Raw genomic sequence first — 19,241 nt, forward strand, 5'->3', positions numbered from 1 at the left:
TCCATCATTGGATCATCATGATGCTATCTACAGCAACGATCCCCTTCCTCATCCACGCTCTCATCGAGACCCCCGCTGCCTTGACCTTCATCCTGAAACCATCCTCACAACTTCAACCGCTTCCTCCATCGGCAGCTCTGATTCTTCAGTCATTTGGTGGCCTTCTTCTTACGAGCAACCTCATTGCTCTCATCTTTATCCGCCGACCGTTTGATGATGCAACTCGTCAAGCGGCGCTCGCATTTTCCTTCTGGCATATTTGGCCCTCTTATCGCGCTCTTATGCGCGTAAATGGCTATACAGAAGAGGGAGAAGCTTCAACAACCAAGACATTAGGGGGACCACTGGTGCATCTAGGAGTTCACATAGTTTTGTTGACCATGTTTGTCTGTACCTGGTATTTTGGTAATGCTTAAGCAACAGTCTATGACATCTACAATTACAACTTTTTAAGTGCCGCCCTTTAGTTTCTAAACAGCCTGAGTCCCGCCTCCTCAACATCAACATCCATATCATCCTCGCTCTCGTCCTCGTTAAGCTCCATCTTGCGACCAAACAGCGTGCCAAAGAAGCGGTCAATAGCACCCTGCTCCCACGCGCGTCGGTCCTCAGGCGCCATGAAGTTCTGCAGCTTCTCGTGAACTGTGAATCGCATCTTGCGGCCCTTGCTGGCCTTGCGGTCAACATTCTTTCGTGACTTGACGTCCTTGGCTGCTGTGAGAACCACCGTGGGGATGGCAGCACCAGCTCCAGCTCCTGATGAGCCCTCCACTGTGCGCTGGTCCACAAGCTCCTTCAGGAGAACCTGGTAGAAGTCGGCGTCGTCGTAGATGTTGCTGTTCTCTGATACACCCTTGGCAGCTTGCGCAGGGGCACATGAACGAGGGACGCGTGAGCGCTTGGCGAGACGGTTATCGGGGTCAATGAGTTGCTCCTTGAGGGCACTGACAAGAGTCTTGTTTCGTGACTCGAGTCCCTTTGGTGCTGTGACATTAACAGATTGCACCTTGCGAGACCACTTCTCCAGACGATCCTCCCTCGATTTGATAGATCGTTGTTCCTCCGCTTGTAATTGCTCCCAGATCTCGCTTGTAGTCATCGAGACATCTAATTCACGCTTGCGCTTCTCGCCAGCTCGAGATGGTCCAAAGTTATCCTTGAGGCTGCTGATGGTGTTGAGGAGCTTGATGGCTGCCTCTTCAGCAGCTTCATAGGGTTCCGATTCGGACTCGGGGTTGGCGTCGAGGGTATCGAAGGTGTTGGCAGCAATGAGGGCTTTCTGTAGACGAATTCGCATGTTGAGGAGTCCGTCATAAGCCTTGCGCTGCTGGCGGATTGCCAAGCCCTTGTCAACATCGGGCCGAGTTGATAGGGCTGCCATCATGGGCTTTGCGTTTTTAGCCTTCGCCTTTGATTCCTCGTCATCGCTTTCGCTATCATCATCGTCTTCATCCTCTTCTCCCGAGCCCTCTTCGTCCTCATTCTCATCTGACTCATCGTCGGAGTCTTCCTCGCCATCGACTAGAGCGTCAAGGCCATCGTCCATCTCGTCCTCATCCGACTCGAGTTCGTCATCCTCATCTTCGCCAACACCAGCGCCGCCGTCATCGGAAGACGACATGTAGTCAGCAGCGGTAGCTCGCTTGTTAGCAGGCTTTTTAGGCTTGGAGCTTCCTCGGAAAGTAAACTCCTTGAAGCGCTCCTCGTCGCTTTCGCCAAGAGCGTCGTCGCTCTCGATTTCTGAGTCGTTGGCCTCAGCCTCGTCGCGTGCTAGATCTGCGGTCTCAGGATCGTCGAATTCCTCATCGCCCGATTCCTCATCCTCATCCTCGTCCTCGTCCTCGCTCTCTTCTTCGAGCGCATCTCGCGAGACTCGAGAGCCTCGGTACTGGGGACCAAGCGACAAGCCTTCCTGTTTCCTCAATTTACTCTTTCCGACAGAAACATAGTGCTCAGTACCCGCGTTCTCGTCCTCGCTCTCTTCGCTACCGCTGCCATGCTCGCTAACTTCGACATTGGCCTCGGGGTCGTAGTCTTTTAAATGATTAGAAGTTGTAAACAACATGACATTAAAGCAACTTACCCTTGGCGATAGGCTCGTCCAAGTCTTGGAACTGCTTTGCGCGACCCTTTGCTTTAGCCATTGTTATCGATTGAATTGTCAAGTCTTCCACTAACAAACAGAAGCCCCCCCACGTTGGAAATTTTCTGAGGAATGGCCTTGAACTTTTAGGCGGTGGCAAAGGGCAGAATCGTCGTAACTCAGTGTTAGTGGAGTGAGCCCTGTAGAGCCCGCTAGCTCAAGCTCCCAGCGTCTATGGGTTCCATGACACTTTATTTGGTCAGACTCGTGTATTGTTGATATCCTATGGGTAGACAATTCAATATGTTGCTTATTTAGACACTTTCGACATTGAAAAACTCCCTATAACTCAGAATTGAGGAGTTCAAGCTTATAGTACGCCGAGGCCCTGAGTCATATCCCGTCTTAAGCTATAAATACTCTCAGTATGCGTCCAACATCTGCCCGTCTCTTTCAAAGCCTCCGAGCGCTGCAACATGAAAATCCATTAGTGAGTGATCTTCTTTGATGCTCAGTGTTATGGAGTTTGAGTATAACTGAATCTATTCCAGGGTCTTCCTCGATCAGGAACACCGCCAACCTGGGGTAAACGTCCAGTTCGTCGAAAGATCACGGGTGTCGAGAAAGTCATCGCAGTATCATCCGCCAAAGGAGGTGTAGGCAAAAGCACAGTTGCAGGTATCTATAGATCTTTCCTGAGACTTGAGGTGTTCTAACGAAGGCGACTAGCAAATCTGTCTCTGGCTTTTGCTCGTCTTGGCTTTCGTGCTGGGATCTTGGACACTGATATTTTTGGTCCATCTATTCCAACCTTGTTTGACCTCTCAGGAGAACCTAGGTTATCAAATAGTCAGTCACTAGAGCTCATAGTGACCTTTGAGTATGAGCTGACAGAAAAAAGACAACCAGCTCGTCCCTCTTACGAACTATGGAGTCAAGACCATGTCCATGGGCTATCTGGTGGGCGAGAATACACCAGTAGTCTGGCGAGGTCCCATGGTGATGAAAGCTATTCAGCAGCTTCTGCATGAGGTAGAATGGGGTGGTCTCGATGTCCTTGTCCTCGACCTCCCTCCAGGTACAGGAGATACACAGTTGACTATTACCCAGCAGGTCATTTTAGATGGTGCGTGTCTACGAGATATCACGTCTGCTTCTACTAACAATCATCAGGCTCTGTCATTGTCACAACCCCTCATACTCTTGCCACTAAAGATGCTGTCAAAGGTATCAACATGTTCAAAACAGTCGATGTCAATATCCTTGGCTTGGTACAGAACATGTCATTGTTCACATGTCCTCATTGTCACGGAGAAACCAATATCTTTGGTTCCAATGCAAGGGTCAAGAAGCTATGTCAAGAGCACAAGATCGACTTTCTGGGTGATATCCCACTACACCCCAATATTGGAGACGATGGGGACAGAGGAAAACCTACAGTAGTAGCAGAACCTACGAGCGAGAGGGCAAATGCCTTTTTGAAGATAGCACAGGATATCTGTCCCAAGATCGATCTGAGTAGTACATGATCACCAGCCATCTACTCGGCCGCCATGTATCAACAATATAGAATAACTTGTACAGTAATGGTTCCTGTCAGCTCAACTTAGTAAAACACTCAAAGTCAAGGGGAGAGGTGTTATGTGCTCATGTAACATTATTTGATTAACCTCGGCTGGTCTATGAAGACCGCGTCGCTCCTACATACTTGAGTCTGAAAAAGAAGAACTGGATTAAACGCCAGAAAGATAAGTCGTTAGCCTCTGCTGCGATCAAATGCAAGGCATGTTACCAAACAAAGCAATAAGCTCCTGATACTTCCCGAACGCCCCCGTGTGCTCTTGAGTATCGAACCGAGTGCCCTGTCAAGAGAGAAAGGTGATTAGTCTAGCTCATCGTTCATTTGATAGACATGACGGCTTCGAGTAGGGTCTTTTCGCATGGCTTGGCCAGAGCCCGTGAAGCCAACTGAGAACAAGTTAGTATTTGACTCATAAAATGAGAAACAGAAGCGCATACCTCTACCGTGAACACCGTCTGGAGTACGGAACATGCTATCCTTCTTTTGGTTCTTTCCAAACTTGGACTTTGCACTGAATTCTTGCCACTTATTCTTGTTTTTCTCAAGTTCCTTCTTGGCCTTGATCTTCTTTGCCTTGGGAGGCTTGGCTTCACCATCTTGCTCGGCTGCCTTCTTCGCCTCGGGATATACCGTCGCACCCGCTGATGAAACCAGCCCAGGGGCTGGAGGTGTTGCTGGTGCCGAAGTTGTTGGTGTACCGTCCGCCTTTCGCTTGTTTGACACAGGTCGAATATCGCGAGATCGCAGGGTCTCAGTGTTATCGTAAGTCTTGAACTTGACAGTGTAGATAGGATCTGTTGAGGATCCAGTGATAGATGTAATGCGCGCTGGGTAGAAAGCCTTGTCACCAGAAACCCACTTGGCTAGAATGGTATCGTTGACCTGGTAGTTTATGGGAGCCTGTTTCTCTTCCTCGGCCGGAGCTGCTTTCTTAAAGGCGGGGTGGTTCTCGCGAGACCATTTCTCGGGCTGAGGTGGCGGTGATGGTTCTTTGGGGGCGGGCTTGGGCGCCTGGGCAGGCTTGAGCTCAGCAATTTGTTCATTGAGAAGATCGATGAAGCTGTTCAACTCGTCCTTTAAAGCTTTGAGCTCGACGTTATCAGGGTCATCGCGTAGTTGGCCAAGAACGATGTCGAACTGGAGGAAAAGGGTCAGTATGAATGGCATATCATGCAGGAATGGATGGGGGGGTCGTACTTGTTCTTGGTATGTCTTCTTCTCTTCTTCGATTTCAGCGATAGACGACATGTTTTCGGATCTTCTTTTTGAGGTCGGAAGGGATGAATAATGCCAAAAATCGGGGGTTCTGATAGGTAAGTATTGAAAGCGGCGACGGGTTAGTTCGTGTGATTCCTTGATGAGATTGAAGATTCCAAGTTGGAGTTAAAGGTCACGTGCGTAGTATCCAGGGAAGACAACCCAGATTATCACCGCCAAAAGCTTTTGGAAGACGAGGGCGAGAAAAAAAGATGTTCAAATCTGACGAGCCATATTTCAGTGTATTTAGAGTATTATATCTACAAACGGCAGATGGTCTCTTTCTCAGTTGTAGCCTATACGTTTCTATCGGCTATCATATCTGGTGATAGGTTTTGCTTTCGCGTCTTGGAAGAAGAGGCTCAAACAACAAAGGAGACAGGCAGTGAGGATATGATTTTGATTAGCAAGAATCAAATCATATGGATCGATATTACCACTCTTTCGTCCCACGTATATCGTGGCTATCACGATCGTTAAAAATTACTGAATCACTCACACGCTTATGCCGCCTAAAGTCGGCCCGGAAGAGAGCAAGGCAAAGGCCGAGCCAAGCTCCGTCTAGCAGATTACCTAGTTCCCCGCGAGCCCCGAGCGGTTCGTAGGTACTACAGGGCAGCTAATGCAGTGTGTATTACAGGTGACGCATTTATGATTTGGTGATGTTCAACTCAAACCATGTTTCTCTTTTTAGTTCATCTCTTGTTTCTGGGTTCGTTCATTTTTTGTGACAAGTTACACAGCGAACCAAAGGCTTCGTAATTGGCCTCGGTTTGCCAAAGAAGGGCATTCCATGGGTTCCGATCGCGGCTCCGTGTCCGCCTGCGTCCATCTATAGATATCCAATCTCATGAATCTCACTCATCTCAGTCGTATTCTAATAGAATGCCTCTAATCTTCTGTTGGCTTGCTTGCTTGGCATTTCGCACTCACACCTCAACCTGTTCACTCGCTAATCACTGCTGCTACTGCACGATCAAAGTAATTATTTCGTTCGCTCACTAGCTCCAACTCATTTTATTGTTCGGCCGTGTTCAAGCAGACACTCAGACGGATACTTATATGGATACCTACGTTATACTTCAAGGTCAGAGTCAGAGCTAAAACTAAAACCTTTATGGACAAATCCAATCTTGATAATTAGCAAGCCTTCTTTTGCGTTCCCCTCCTCTTCAACTCAAGTTGACTGGTCTTAGCACTGCCAGCCTGTGTCTCGGCAAAAGACTAGCTTCATCTCCGCCGCTCTACTTGTTGGACTTGTTTGGCTCTTGATTGTTCGTTGCTTCTAGGGCCATGCCTGGTCTGTCTGGTCTGGAATTACTCGCCTATACTAGTAACAAGACCTTACCTTACTCTTACTCGCCTACCGACCTTGTCCATACTTTTTTTTACTAGACCTTCCCTTACGTCAAAAGTTGCTTCTGCTCAACGCCAGGCACTTTTCTTCTTTGATTTTCTCTCCCTTTCTTCGTCATCTTCTCGACTTCTTCTCCAGACTCATAGTGATCGCCGGTCCATCTCCGCTCCTCCACTACTCTCGACCCTCACCGATTCTTCTCGCGGCCGATCCATTGACATTGACATCACTGAAAGGGAGCCCTACAAATCTGACTTAAAGGGACCAGCTCCATAATCGGCAACGGGGACGGAACTACCGCCATTCGCGATCCGACGACGACTGCCTACCTAATCTTTGAAACGACACGAAGTCAATTAATCTCCTGCAACCTTTCTTATTCTTTGTCACGTATTTATTTGCAATTGCTGCTGCAGCGCTCATGATAAGATATACCTACCCTGGGCATCAGTACAACCAAAAAAGGAATATAACATTGTAGTCGGTCGCAAACACAACAAAGGAGAAGGAGGGAAAAAGCCACTGTTGCGAAAAGTTGAAATATTTTACCACTCGAGATCGGATACGACCAATTCATCGTCGCATCACCCAAAACGAATTGCGCGCAACCTTTATCTTGCTGTATTATACCTCCAATTCCTAACAACCATGCCTCACACCCGAGATGCGGACAGCGCATCGTCCTTGAGCGGCCAATCAAAACGACCTCCGCTCAACCATCAGGAGAGTGATTCACAGAGCGAGAGCAGCGGTGTTCACCAACAACACCAACACCAACACCAGCAGCAGCATCGGAAACACCATCGTCATCACCAGCGACAGCACACTGTTGGTCACCTCCACCACGCCCGCGGCCCAGCCTCAAAAACTGCCCCAAAGCAGCCTAAGCTCAGTCGTCGCCATACCGATACCCCCGATCAGATCGAACAGCAGCAGCAGCAACACCGAATCTCGTCCGGTCCCAATTCTCATCGACGAGCTCTCAGCGACGCAAAACTCTCTTCTCGCGAGTCTTCGTCTGGCAATCTTACCAAGAGCGCATCCCAAACAAAGCTGACCAAGAATTCTTCCCATACAAAACTCAACAAGAGTTCTTCCCAGACAAAACTGGTCAAAAGTCCCTCACATACAAGGATTGTCAAGAGTCCTTCGCACTCAAAACTCAAGCGCAATCGCTCGCATACAGAAGTTGGAAAGCGCACTCGATCTGCAGAACTGAAGCGCGCTTCGAGTACAACAATTGTTTATCAACCTCAAATCTCTCACGGCAAGTCGCAGGTCCATTTTGACTTGGGTAACGAGGAGGACGAATGGGTCGACGCGAGTGGCTCTAATTCCCCCTACCTCTCCCGCAAGGGCTCTCTCAACAGTAGTAACCACTCCGTGCACCATCCCGACGACCGCGCTGGCGGATCAAGACCGGTTACACCTAACGATTCCGCCGCTCCAAAGCCGGCCGAGCAACCGCAACACGAACCGGAGCAGCGGAACTCAACAAGCCCGGAGTTGGAGACTATACATCACAAGGAGTATCTCACATCCCGCATATTACAGCGCACTCCGTCCCACGGAGCTCCGCCCCAAATGAGCGCAGACCTGGCGCAGATCTCTCCTCGCCATTTTGCGCCAGCCTCTGCTGATGCCCTAGGATCAGGAACTCTTGCGGGAAGTAATCAGGATGAATTGACGTCCCGGTTTGTCGAGGCTGTTGGTTCTGGATTGACTAGTGAGGGATCCTTCTACCGACCACCTCGGGGAGACTTTCGTCGATACGATGACGCCCCTCAAAAACCTCGTTCTGTGACCAGCCTGCAAGGCGACCGTGAAGAGCGCCGAGAACCACCAACAAGCGCACCAAAAGACGAGATTGATGACAGCGCATTAGCGCCTAAGACGGCCCGACGGGCAGCGCCGCCTGCCGCTCAAACATCACGAACACAGCAGAAGCTTAACCTGCAGCGAGCCAGTTCTGTGATTGAGCCCGGGCAAGCAGTTGGCGGTGTCGGAGGTGTAGTTGGTCATACTCCACTCATCGGTGTCGGTGGTCCCGGATATGACGGGGGCAACAGTCGAGATCCCCGCGTAGGCAAGCTCTTGGAGCGTACAGGCATGGAGTATCTCGTTGTTCGAAGACATCTCAACCCTATTTCTCGTTCACTCGAGCGTCTCAACCACCTCCCTGGTATGGACAAATCGTTGCGCATCCCACGCCCCGGCACCGCCTCTACAAATGGCAAACGTTCCACAGACCTCACTATGCGCCAACACACCCGCAATGTCAGTATGCCTGATCCTCGACGACCCATGACCCCCAAACGCCCTACCTCGGTACGGACAAACGGTGCCTCGTCAAGCTATGACGGTAACGACGACGATGGCAGGTTGACAGACCGGCTAAGCGGATCAAGCCTTGTTGGTGGTGAAGAGGAAGATGGTACCACAGCCATACTGAGGAACTTATGGGACAAGTCTATGGAGTTGAGTGCCAGCACGGATTAGGAGTTCCTTTTCGTTTCTTCGTGATTCTAGGGATCAAGGCGTTATGGTGCATCTATGGTATAGGAAGTGCTCAATAGGCACCTAAAGATAGAAAGGCGTGAATCAAGACAGCGTCAATTTAGACGGTATCAAGCGATGATGTAGACTCACGGCATTATTACGTGAAAGCGGTGGCTCATGATTAGAAAGGGGACCAGCTTATATAGTAATTCAATGAATTTACGCACGTCTAAGAGTATTTCTTTGTCAAGCCGCGTCTCTCATATATGCCTCACGTATGTAACATTCCAACCCGTACGCCTCCTGATGCTGTACACCGTGAATTCTAGTTTAAACGAGATCTTTATAATTATATATTGGGTGAAAGCTGGTCATACTTGACACATCGTTCGACCTGGTTAAGATTAGCATATTATGACTAGAACAGGTATTTGCTATCGGGCAACTTACGTCTTCAATGCTGGCTTGCATAAATCGTCTTGCTTCCAATCCCAGCCATACGACTAGCATGGAAAAGTCGCCATGCTTTGCCATACCTGGACCACTCTGTGCGCTGAGCTGACGGAGGATTGGCAGTGAGCTGCTGAGTAGATCGACATCGGGGTTCAGACTGCGGCCAATACCCTCAAGGAGCAGGATACTAATAACGACGTTGACGAAATCGCCCTCGAGACGGACATGATGGTTTCGAACCATGCTAAGCACCTCTTGCAGGATATCGCCAATCTTAACATTACCGAGGGCCAAGGTACGGCTCTTGACACCGAGGACCAGATGCTGCATCTTTAGGGCAAATACTTCTTTATCGAGCACAGCATCTGGTTGGCGGCAGCGTTCGCACATGAGATGGCCGGCCTTGTAACCATCAAACTCAGCGACAGCACGGAAGAGGTCGAGAAAGTTCTCCCGGTTCACAGCATTAAGCTCAGTCACGAGTCCAGTGTCGATGAAAATGAGCTGAGGTCGGAAACCTTCAGCATCGATCTTAGCCAGCTCCGCCTCCCATGCTTTGGGGTCCTTGCGATGTCGATATGGTCGAAGTCGTTCAAGAACTTGCTCAGTCACATCTTCCTTCTCATCGGGATGCGCCTTTGTCAATGTCTTTCGCAGACGCAACTCGGGGTGAGCAGATTGGTAGAACCGCACCATGATGTTGCCAGGATGCAAATCAGCGTGGACAAAGTTATCAAGGAGCAACATGCGGAGAAAAGCGTCGAGACCTTCATCGGCAATATCATACTGAAAGACGCCGCCGCCATTCTCCATAAAGTCTGCCAATGGGATGCCTTGTGCATATTCTTCAATAAGGACATTTCGCGTTGTGTACTCAGTGTACGGATATGGGAACCAAGCTGTAGATCGGTCTTTAAAGTTCTTTCGGAAAGTTGCTAGGTTTGCGGCCTCTATGCGAAGATCAAGCTGAAGCTTCATCATCTCTCCAAATTGAGCAACCTCATCCGGCAGTGAGAGCCACTCGATGGTTGGAATCAAGTTGAGCAGTGAAGCAAAGAAACCCATGATGCGAAGGTCTCGTCGAACCGTCCTCTCGACATACGGGTGCAGCACTTTGACTGCAACATAGGACGAGGGTACTCTCTGCGGAGAGCTCTTGAGCACTGTATCAACATTGCGCTTCACGTTTTGCGCCAGAGGATATGAGTGATGGAGATCAGCTTCCTCTGGTTTGGCCAGACCAGGCTTCAGCTTGGCCTTGTAGACCTGAGCGATAGCGCCGACGCCTAGAGGCTTCTCCTGGAATTCGTCAAAGATCTCTTCAAAGGGGCGGCCGCCAAATGCAGCTTCGACAGTCACGCGCGTGGCATGGAGCGAGTGAGCCGGCGCATTCGAGTGAAGTTTAGACATGATCTCGCACATTTCGGTAGGGAAGATATCGGTTCGCGAAGCAGCCCATTGTCCAAGTTTGATAAAGGCTGGGCCGGCCAATTCCATCTCGTTGACCAAGAAGCCATACCACCAGAGCGTGCCTGATCGTTCATTATCTCTATCGGGTTGTCGCTTTCCAAAGTATATGGCAGGGATAGTGATTATTACTGGAACAAAAATGACGACAAGCTGGAGAAAACGAAAACCGGTGCACACCGGCTCAATGATCAAGAGCTCGATCAAGTACTTGATGCGCTCTCCGAACCTCGATAGGCCGTGAGCATCAGCTGATACGCCCTTTTTCACCTCGGCCCTTGATACCTCAAGCATGCGCTTCTCGCCTGTCTCTTGATCATTGCCGTTTTCTTGTTGCGACAGCTCAACAAAAGCAGCTGTTCCTAGTGCCGCAGCGCCACCGGAAGCACGCAGAGCTATTCTTCTCGGTGCGCCTTTAGGCCATTGTGTGAATCGAGGGCCGCGGGAGCTCTGGGATGCGAATCGACGACTAAGACTCGTGATGGTGAACCTGGCGTGGGCGTTGACATTGGGATAAGTTCGGAAGCCCGGGTGGACGAAAAGCCGGCCTACGAAGGAGCCAGCTCTCATCTCGGAAGAGGGAGTGTCTTTCTAGGGAATTGTTCTGACGCGAACACTCTCATGTTCGAGCAAAGCCTGGGGGCGATTGCATTCGGAGAGTGGTCAGATTCGGAAGTTGATATAAACAAGAGACGAGTCTAGCATGTGCTTAATGATGCAAAGACTAGAGTCTACAAGGATGCCCGCCAATGGATCCCCTGGGAACGAGCTAGAGCAACAATTGGTGTTAGTGACGTCGGGTTGATAACTAGAGTGACGTACAACATTCGCATCCACCGTATCTCTTCTAACGGAAATAAATCGGAAAGGAATCATGAGGAATATTTCAACCGTGATGGATCATCAATGCTGACTGAGCCTAACTCGAAGATCAAATACTGAGAGATACCACAGATATTATGAATTCAACAATCATCTCTCTATCTAATTTCTACAATTCTTGTCATAATGCTCATGATATTTTCAATAGACTCCTTATGATTCGCTCAAACGCTGTAAAGAGAAATACATAGTTTTCGATTTTCACTGTAACCCACCTGCTCTTGGTGCGGCTTCCCCCGGTCTTCCCGCTCTGGGCTGGCCTCAAATTTTTGATAGGCGCATTCCTTTAGTAGAGGCAACCAGAGGAAATTCTTGCTTCTATCCATCCAACTCTTTGTCCTTGTCATCATCGCCAACCACAATTTTCGATTCTTTCAACACTCAGTTCAACAACGCCGAGTTACTCCATTCCGCACACAGTTCATCGAACATTACAGTTCTAATATATAATCATTCACAATGGGTTGGTTTTGGGCAGATACACCCGTTCCTGCGGTTCCTGTCGGACACCCAGCTACTACCGCCAAGGCTCCTCCAGTATGATCGCAATTCCATTCCATCTTTATCATGTAGCTGACTCTCCCAGCCTGGCTGCCCTATGCACCAAAAGTCCGCCGATGCCATGAACCCTGTGGCTAAGCCCAAGAAGCCTGTCGATCTTCCTTCCACCTCAGGATGTCCCGTTCCTCACGCCGCCCGAACCCAAGAGCAGCCCAAATCTTTGATTTCCCAGCTCAACCCTCTCAACTACATGTTCCCCGATCTATCGCAAAAACCTGCGCCCAATCAATCATTCGCTCTCCCAACAACCCGAGATGAGTCTACCATTCCCAAGGGCACTGGTGATGGCAACTGGGAGTACCCTTCTCCTCAGCAGATGTACAACGCACTGCTGCGCAAGGGATACACCGATACCGATATCACCGCTGTCGAGGGCATGGTTTCAGTACACAACTTCTTGAACGAGGGCGCATGGCAGGAGATTCTTGGTTGGGAACAACGATTTGCGCGGGGACTTTACAAGGGGTGGCAGATCTGCAAGAGAGGCGAGGGCCATGTTCAGGAGGAGCTTGACCGTCAATGGGATGGCGTCGACACCGAGCCTAGTCTCGTTCGCTTCCAGGGTCGACCCAAGGAATTGACACCAAAGGCCACCATGATGCAGGTGCTAGGCTGGATTTACCCTTCAAAGTTTGGGTAAGTAATCGTGAATTCTAATGTGCGAGAGATTGGCTGGCTAACACATTTCAGTACCGAGCCTCCCTTTGACCGACACGATTGGTACGTTGCGCGAGAAATCAATGGCCAGAGGAAGGAGATCCGATATATCATCGACTATTATTCTGGCGAGCCCGATGCCCACGGCGACCCTGTCTTCTTCCTCGATGTGCGTCCTGCCGCTACACCCTTGGGTGCCGCCGAGCGTATCATTCGCTGGAGTACTGATACCTGGTGGAAGGCCATTGGCGGCGACAGGCACGAGCAGGATCCCCAGCCGTGGTTCCGCGGCTCTTCTTAAAGTGATTTCTCTGGCGCTCGGGTCATGATGGAAGCAGGTGTTTGCTGAAAAGGTTCCGGCGTATTGCATTCTCCTCTCTGATTGTTATGATTGGATGTATTTTTATAATGATAGCTGACTAGGAGTTACTTGTACGAGGTCGAAGACGGAGGAATTGGAGCAGTTCTGTATTATATACCATTAACTAGAACTTAGTTCAAGTTCACAGCTAATTCGTTCACTTGATCAAGAAGAGCCTGATCTTCTCCAGCTGCATTCTTGAGCACCTTTTCCAACTGGTGGTCAACGGTCTGGCCAGGGATGTCAGACACAGCACCCTGTGCCTGTTGAATACGAGCCATCTGGAACTGCAAGAAAAACTTGGGAACCTTGATCGCAAGGTTTCCACCAGTCGATCTGATACCAGCTTCGGTTGCGAGGTAAACATTGAGCTCATTCTGAAACGCATCGAGGTTGTTGTTCGCCAAGGGTGATGTGGTTGCAAATCGGTCGAGGGCGAAAGCCAGAGGACTCTGACCTGATTCGGCGAAGTTGATGGAGGAAAAGGTCACACCGCCAGAGCTCACATCAGGGACGCCATCGATAGTTGTTTTCGAATTGTCGCAGGTGATGACGGAGGCCAGATTTGTGGCCTGTGTCGAAACTTCATCGGGGAGAGCCTCGGAGCCAGTCACAAAGCAAGGAGTTTGTCTCTTGGGTAGATGAGGCGCTTACATGCGTTAGTTGGTATACTCGTGAAGAGATGTGGACTGGAGAGGATACATACCTGCGAGAGCGCTTCCAGCCAGTGTGATAAGGATGGGAAGAACAGGGAAGTGCATTTTGGATGGGTGAGTGATGGAAGAATATAAAGACAGATATAACAATTATTATAAACAATGATCCTCCAGGGATTTACGAATTGAAGAGAAACAGATGAAAAGTGATGTATTTGTTTAGAATCTGGTTGTTTGAACAGGATCTACATGCCTTTTATATGCTGAGAGTATATGTGGCCATCGTTAAGCATAAGCATAGAGTTGAATCGAACATGATACCAAACTCTAGACCTGGAGGTGCCTCCATGTCGAATATCTCGACTCAGTATAACCCCAAAAGACCTGTATCATGGCGGTTGCTGTGAAGCTCGCTGTGACACTATTCGTCCCAGCAGCGTAGGCCAAGAGTTTCAAGGATCCCTGGTCTGTCACAATAGGACCCGGGAACTATCGACACCAAAGTCTAGAACTGCAACGATGATGTGTAGAGTTACATCGATTCAGATCCCATTTCCTATTTCAGACTGTCTCCGATAAATGTGCATAATCCCATCTGGCAGATACTTCTTTGGGCAGAATATCTGCGACAAAGGAGTTGAGATGTGAGCGGTAAGTGAGACATCATTTAGTCAGCTTGTCTACCAAGTTTCAGGCATGTACTCGTGAGACGAGACTTTCTCTTGGTTAAATCTAAAACCTAAACCGTTTTTCTTTACCAATTTCCAAGAATTGTTTCTCATTTCCCATGCTTGTTTTATCTAATTATCTCAGCTTACCTCAGGTATATACTACTATCAAGGGCCCCGGATCAAAGTCGCTCCATTGACCAATCAGAAGTTGCGAATCTTTCTCTAAGGGTCCCTGGAACTTTTTTCCCCCAAATTGGATCGCAAAAGTAAAAGCTCGTCCCTTTTTATTGAAAGCGACATACTCATTTCAACGACGCTCTTTGTGTCGCACAAACTCCTCACGACAGCGCCATTTGCTTCGAAATGTCGGCTGAAGCCACGTCTGCTTCAAGCGACTACATCAGGCTTCATATAAGCCCTCTCGATCCCGAGCTTTTCAAGATTGTTGTTCCAGCTTCTGCAGCCCCCAAGGCGCGCAACATCTCATATCACACGATCGAGACTTTTCCCGAGCGACGCTACGGTTTTGTCGAACTACCAACCATGGAGGCTGACAAGATAAAAAAGAAGCTCAATGGCGCTGTGCTGAAGGGCAACAAAATACGAATCGAAAAGGCCAGACCAGAACAGAGGGTTGAATCTACTGGTGAAATTGATCAGGAGGAAGAGGAGAAGTCAAGAAAGAAAAAGAAAAAGACAAAGGAAGAAAAAGAGGAATCGAGAAAACGAAAGCGTGATCCCGAGGTTGTCGAGGGCGTCGCTCTGAAAGATCGCAAAGTCAAGAGAGGATGGACAGAGCCCGCCGATCAGAGAAGAAAGAAGAGCAAGCAGGACAAAGAAAAAGAGAAGGATGGCAAACACACCGAGAAGAAGAAGCGCCTAAAATCAAAGTATACCGACGGAGATGAATGTCTGCTCAAGACCAAGGTTCCTCCTAATGCCATCGCCAATCTCCCTGAGGACGATCAACCCCGAAAGCGCAAGAAGAAGGGCAAGTCACGCGAAGTTATTGTTCACGAATTCGAGAAGACCACAAAGTTCCCGAGCTTCTTGAAGACCTCGGCCGATGAGGGAGAAGCCAACACAGCCACCGAGTTTGTTGAGGGTAAAGGCTGGGTGGATGAGAATGGCAATGTAGTCGAGACCGTCAAGGAGAAGAAGATTCCCGAAGCCGCGCCCAAGAAGAAGAATAAGGTCAAGAAGGCGACTCCTCGTCCTGTCGAGGAGTCAGATGACGATACCAGTAGCAGTGGTACTAGTAGCAGCGGCTCATCCGATGAGGAGAGTGAGGATGAAATGGAGGTTGATGCTCAAGTCGAAGAGAAGAAGGAGAAGAAAGAGACGACTAGAGAAACTCCTCAACCAGACGATGAGTCCTCCGACTCTGAAGCTGATTCGCCCCAACCACCCCAACAAGCAACACCCCTCTCAGCCATCAAAGCCGACGAAACAAGACCCATGTCCTCAAGTTCCTCCCGCAGCCTCACCATCAAGATACCCCCTCCCGGAACACCCTCTACCAAAGTTCATCCCCTTGAGGCCCTTTATAAGCGTGCCAAACCCGACGAGGTCACCACAGAGATTCTCGCTAAGAAGGAACCCGAGCCCTTCAGCTTCTTTGGAGGTGCCGACAACGATGACATCGAAGACGAAGAGGACCAAGACCCCGCAAACCAAACCATCGCAACTCCCGCGCCCATGACGCCCTTTTCTCGCCAGGATTTCGAATGGCGCAACGTTAGAAGTGCTGCGCCCACGCCCGACACCGCGCACCCCTCACGAATGCGTAACTTCTGGCCCGAGGATGAGGAAGAGGGCGAAGAAGATCCCGACATGGCAGAGCATGGCTTCGACGAGGATGGAGACAAGGATGTTTCTGCCCCACAAAGCTCAAGCGACTTTCAGGCTTGGTTCTGGAATAACAGACGCGACCTCAACAGATCCTGGATGAAGCGTCGCAAGACTGCTGCCAAGGAGAAACGACATAGGGAGAACAAGGCGAGGGCTAGTAAGGCGGTATAGACTCATAGGATATGGATAATAGACATTAATTGCACATGATGACACTCTCATTGGTTTCTCATGGTGCACTCAAGCATCCTACTCCAACGTTCTTCTGACAACCAAAACTTGAATGCCTTACTCAAAGTATCATTAGGGTCGATTCTTCCTATGAAATGAGTTATCTAGGTACGTATGTCTTATCCCCCTTGACTTCTCATCAGTTGCCGCTTATTTCGATGAAATCTCGCGAGACGATAAATCATTCACACATTCGTGAGGTTGATGGTCTTCAGAGCATGTCCCCTCTCTGGGGCGTGGAGCGTTGAGCTTGCTCCCCGTCATGGCTTCGTATATCCCTGAATCATCGGGCTTAGGTGGTTCAGGCGTGAGTTCCCTGACAATGCTGTCCCGTGAGCGCAAGAAGCCGCCCGGCGAAATATCATCCTCGACTGTTCTGGTCGGAGCTCCTGCAGTCGGTTTGCGAAAGTGATTCTTGTGAAAGAGCTTGTGGCCTCCTTGTTTGATTTTGTCCATCAGACTTTGCCGTGAACCATTTTGACTATCGATTATCTCCTCAATACCAGCGACCTGAGTACTTCGTCGTCGTCGCGTATCTGCGTCGAGCGAGGCACTTAGTTTTCTTTCCGCCGCAAGAGGAGTTGGTGAATGTCTCCCCAACGCAGTCAGTTTGGTCGGGTGCGCTCTGAATGGGTTCGCAGCGAACAAGGAGTTGTTGTATGAGTATACATTTGGGGCCTCTACAGGAGAGCTCGATGCGACCAATTCGTCGAGACCGCAGTGAGCATCGACACCGTCTTGGTACAGCGTGGACGGTGTACGCTTTTTCGACTGGTCACTCTCAGTTTGCAAGGTGAGGTCAGTGGTGCAGTCACGGGAGAAGAGTCTGGGGAAAGAAGTAATGACGGTCCCATCGCTAACTCTCAGCTGTTGCTCGAAACTCTTATTGCACATGATATCGGCCAGTATCTCAGCTGTGCTTTTTGGGGTGGCATAGTGTCGTAGGACAGACTCGCCTTTGGTTAGCCTCTGGTAACTCTGTCGGCGATCATCTGGACACGAATGTGAGCCCCCATGCGTGGGTGAGCAACAGTCCGAAACGGTTCGACAATGTGTCCGTGTACTCGAATCATAATTTGCTGGATATGCCCGAGCCCACGTAATCTCAGCAATACTTCGGCGTGTCACAACAGTTGTCGTTGCTTCTGAAGCCCCGCCTCGAGTTTTGGTATGGACTTGCATGTCAGTTGCGTTGGTGTTTGTGTAAGATGTGCTAGGCAAATTAATGGTGGTCGCTGGGTCGATCGCCATCGGGGAGGGAATCAGGATAGCATTTGAGTTCTCGTCGAGCCGTGGTAAAGGTCGACTTTCAGATGACCCTGTTGTTGTAGGTGTTCTCTGAGGCAAGGCAATGTGACCATTCTTCAGTGTTTCGTCCAGGACAATGCTAACGACATCTCGGATGTCCTTGTCGCTAATAAGGTACAACCCCTTAGCCTCTGGGACTTGCTGGCCTTTACCATTTATGACATGCAGATGCTCTCTTAAGTGCCTGATCTTTTGGAGGCGATCACTCACTTTTCTGGCGATGCTTTGGGTAGCTTCTTCGCCGGCATACAATGGATCGCCTACTTCCGCCTCTGCTTCACGGGAAGCTGAGCTCTCTGTATCAATAATCACTGCAGGAACTTGAGATGGATCCAGCCTCCAGATCGCTTCGTGGCTTCCATGCCTCAGTACGCCCTGGTCCTTGTCTGAAGCTTCAAGGTGGTAGGCGCGCACCCCTGGCTCCGGTGCTGAGGATTTGAAAGATACCTTTTCAACTTTGAAGCCATCATTTGCTTCGGTATCTTTATACATGTAGTATGCTGAGCCATTTGATCGTGGGTCGAAGATGTAATATGCCTGGTGTTCATCCCCAAAAGCTGCTTCGTGAGCTTTGGAAGTGTTGATGGAGATAGTATCTAAGTCAGCTGGTCGTGGCGTATCACTGCCATTTGTAGCAACCTGGGAACCCTCCTTGGCTTTTTGTAACCGATCGTAGACTGCTCCAAGGTTGTTGAGTCTTGCATCAGGTATAGATCGTAGGCGGTCTCGTGTCAGGGGTTGTGGTGCGCGGTCTTGGGTTGACGACTCGAAAGAATTTGTCTCTAAGGACCGTCCGGTTGGCGTCGTCTCGCCTGAGCTGTTGTATTGGTCCCCATTCAGGTTTGTATTTAGTGCGTGAGCCTTGTTGGCAATATCTTTGAGTCTTTGAATAGTCTCGTCTTGATAATGATCAATTGCGGATACAAAACCGTTCGAGGATTGAGATGATTGTGATAATCGTGTATTCTTGATCGCGAACACTTTTGAGGGTTCGGGATATTCTTTAGCGTCATCATTTTTCTAAAACATCGCTTTTCCATTACCAGGGCTCATTAGGGTCGAGTGAGGTGCATTGCTTGGGCCTGCTTCTGCTTCCTTGTCACGACAAGTCGTGTCATCAGTCTCAGTGTCGCAGATTGCGAACTCATGAAGAGCATTGCTTTTGCTGGAAGTCTCATCTTCGGCGGCCGTAGAGAAAAGAACGACTTCAGGTTGAGTGTCAGGGGGAGTGAAGATTCTTGGCATTCGAGGGAGACATCGAGCGTCATCGTCGTCGTATCCCTCCATTTTGCTGTAGTACGATTGCCGTCTAGAATATTTCAGACAAATCATGTAGAGAGTGAGTATGCATGTAGGTGATGAAGT

General features: G+C 49.5%; 9 protein-coding genes across 9 annotated transcripts; 4 read left to right on the plus strand and 5 right to left on the minus strand.

Annotated features, from left to right (window-relative positions):
• Positions 1-17: 17 nt before the first annotated feature.
• BKA55DRAFT_685438 (uncharacterized protein) lies at positions 18-416 on the plus strand (the record flags this gene model as incomplete). The annotated part of the gene is made up of 1 exon (XM_046198795.1): positions 18-416. The coding sequence occupies one exon, from the start codon at positions 18-20 to the stop codon at positions 414-416; it is 399 nt and encodes a 132-aa protein (XP_046053688.1).
• BKA55DRAFT_557439 (apoptosis-antagonizing transcription factor) lies at positions 366-2,182 on the minus strand. The gene is made up of 2 exons (XM_046191800.1): positions 2,084-2,182; positions 366-2,034 (listed from the first exon to the last, which is right to left on the minus strand). The coding sequence occupies exons 1-2, from the start codon at positions 2,142-2,144 to the stop codon at positions 464-466; spliced, it is 1,632 nt and encodes a 543-aa protein (XP_046053689.1). The 5' UTR covers positions 2,145-2,182; the 3' UTR covers positions 366-463.
• Positions 2,183-2,510: 328 nt separating this feature from the next.
• On the plus strand, positions 2,511-3,612 carry BKA55DRAFT_685440 (P-loop containing nucleoside triphosphate hydrolase protein; the record flags this gene model as incomplete). The annotated part of the gene is made up of 5 exons (XM_046198796.1): positions 2,511-2,573; positions 2,635-2,761; positions 2,813-2,932; positions 2,985-3,209; positions 3,257-3,612. The coding sequence occupies 5 exons, from the start codon at positions 2,511-2,513 to the stop codon at positions 3,610-3,612; spliced, it is 891 nt and encodes a 296-aa protein (XP_046053690.1).
• A 353-nt stretch (positions 3,613-3,965) lies between these two features.
• On the minus strand, positions 3,966-4,913 carry BKA55DRAFT_685441 (uncharacterized protein; the record flags this gene model as incomplete). The annotated part of the gene is made up of 3 exons (XM_046198797.1): positions 3,966-4,051; positions 4,103-4,802; positions 4,863-4,913. 3 exons carry the CDS (start codon positions 4,911-4,913, stop codon positions 3,966-3,968), a joined length of 837 nt encoding a protein of 278 aa, XP_046053691.1.
• Positions 4,914-9,127: 4,214 nt separating this feature from the next.
• Positions 9,128-11,268, minus strand: BKA55DRAFT_685443 (uncharacterized protein; the record flags this gene model as incomplete). Its single annotated transcript, XM_046198798.1, has 2 exons — positions 9,128-9,172; positions 9,229-11,268. The coding sequence occupies 2 exons, from the start codon at positions 11,266-11,268 to the stop codon at positions 9,128-9,130; spliced, it is 2,085 nt and encodes a 694-aa protein (XP_046053692.1).
• A 771-nt stretch (positions 11,269-12,039) lies between these two features.
• Positions 12,040-13,099, plus strand: BKA55DRAFT_503150 (cytochrome c/c1 heme-lyase; the record flags this gene model as incomplete). Its single annotated transcript, XM_046186979.1, has 3 exons — positions 12,040-12,117; positions 12,167-12,777; positions 12,832-13,099. 3 exons carry the CDS (start codon positions 12,040-12,042, stop codon positions 13,097-13,099), a joined length of 957 nt encoding a protein of 318 aa, XP_046053693.1.
• A 191-nt stretch (positions 13,100-13,290) lies between these two features.
• On the minus strand, positions 13,291-13,920 carry BKA55DRAFT_534916 (uncharacterized protein; the record flags this gene model as incomplete). The annotated part of the gene is made up of 2 exons (XM_046189648.1): positions 13,291-13,808; positions 13,866-13,920. 2 exons carry the CDS (start codon positions 13,918-13,920, stop codon positions 13,291-13,293), a joined length of 573 nt encoding a protein of 190 aa, XP_046053694.1.
• Positions 13,921-14,604: 684 nt separating this feature from the next.
• BKA55DRAFT_557452 (uncharacterized protein) lies at positions 14,605-16,590 on the plus strand. The gene has a single exon (XM_046191801.1). It carries the CDS (start codon positions 14,850-14,852, stop codon positions 16,506-16,508), a length of 1,659 nt encoding a protein of 552 aa, XP_046053695.1. The 5' UTR covers positions 14,605-14,849; the 3' UTR covers positions 16,509-16,590.
• Positions 16,591-16,718: 128 nt separating this feature from the next.
• Positions 16,719-19,163, minus strand: BKA55DRAFT_590376 (uncharacterized protein; the record flags this gene model as incomplete). Its single annotated transcript, XM_046195080.1, has 2 exons — positions 16,719-18,856; positions 18,920-19,163. 2 exons carry the CDS (start codon positions 19,161-19,163, stop codon positions 16,719-16,721), a joined length of 2,382 nt encoding a protein of 793 aa, XP_046053696.1.
• Between the last annotated feature and the right edge of the window lie 78 nt (positions 19,164-19,241).

The sequence above is a fragment of the Fusarium redolens genome, assembly GCF_020744475.1.
Source record: "Fusarium redolens strain MPI-CAGE-AT-0023 chromosome Unknown BKA55scaffold_3, whole genome shotgun sequence".
NCBI lineage: Eukaryota > Fungi > Ascomycota > Sordariomycetes > Hypocreales > Nectriaceae > Fusarium > Fusarium redolens.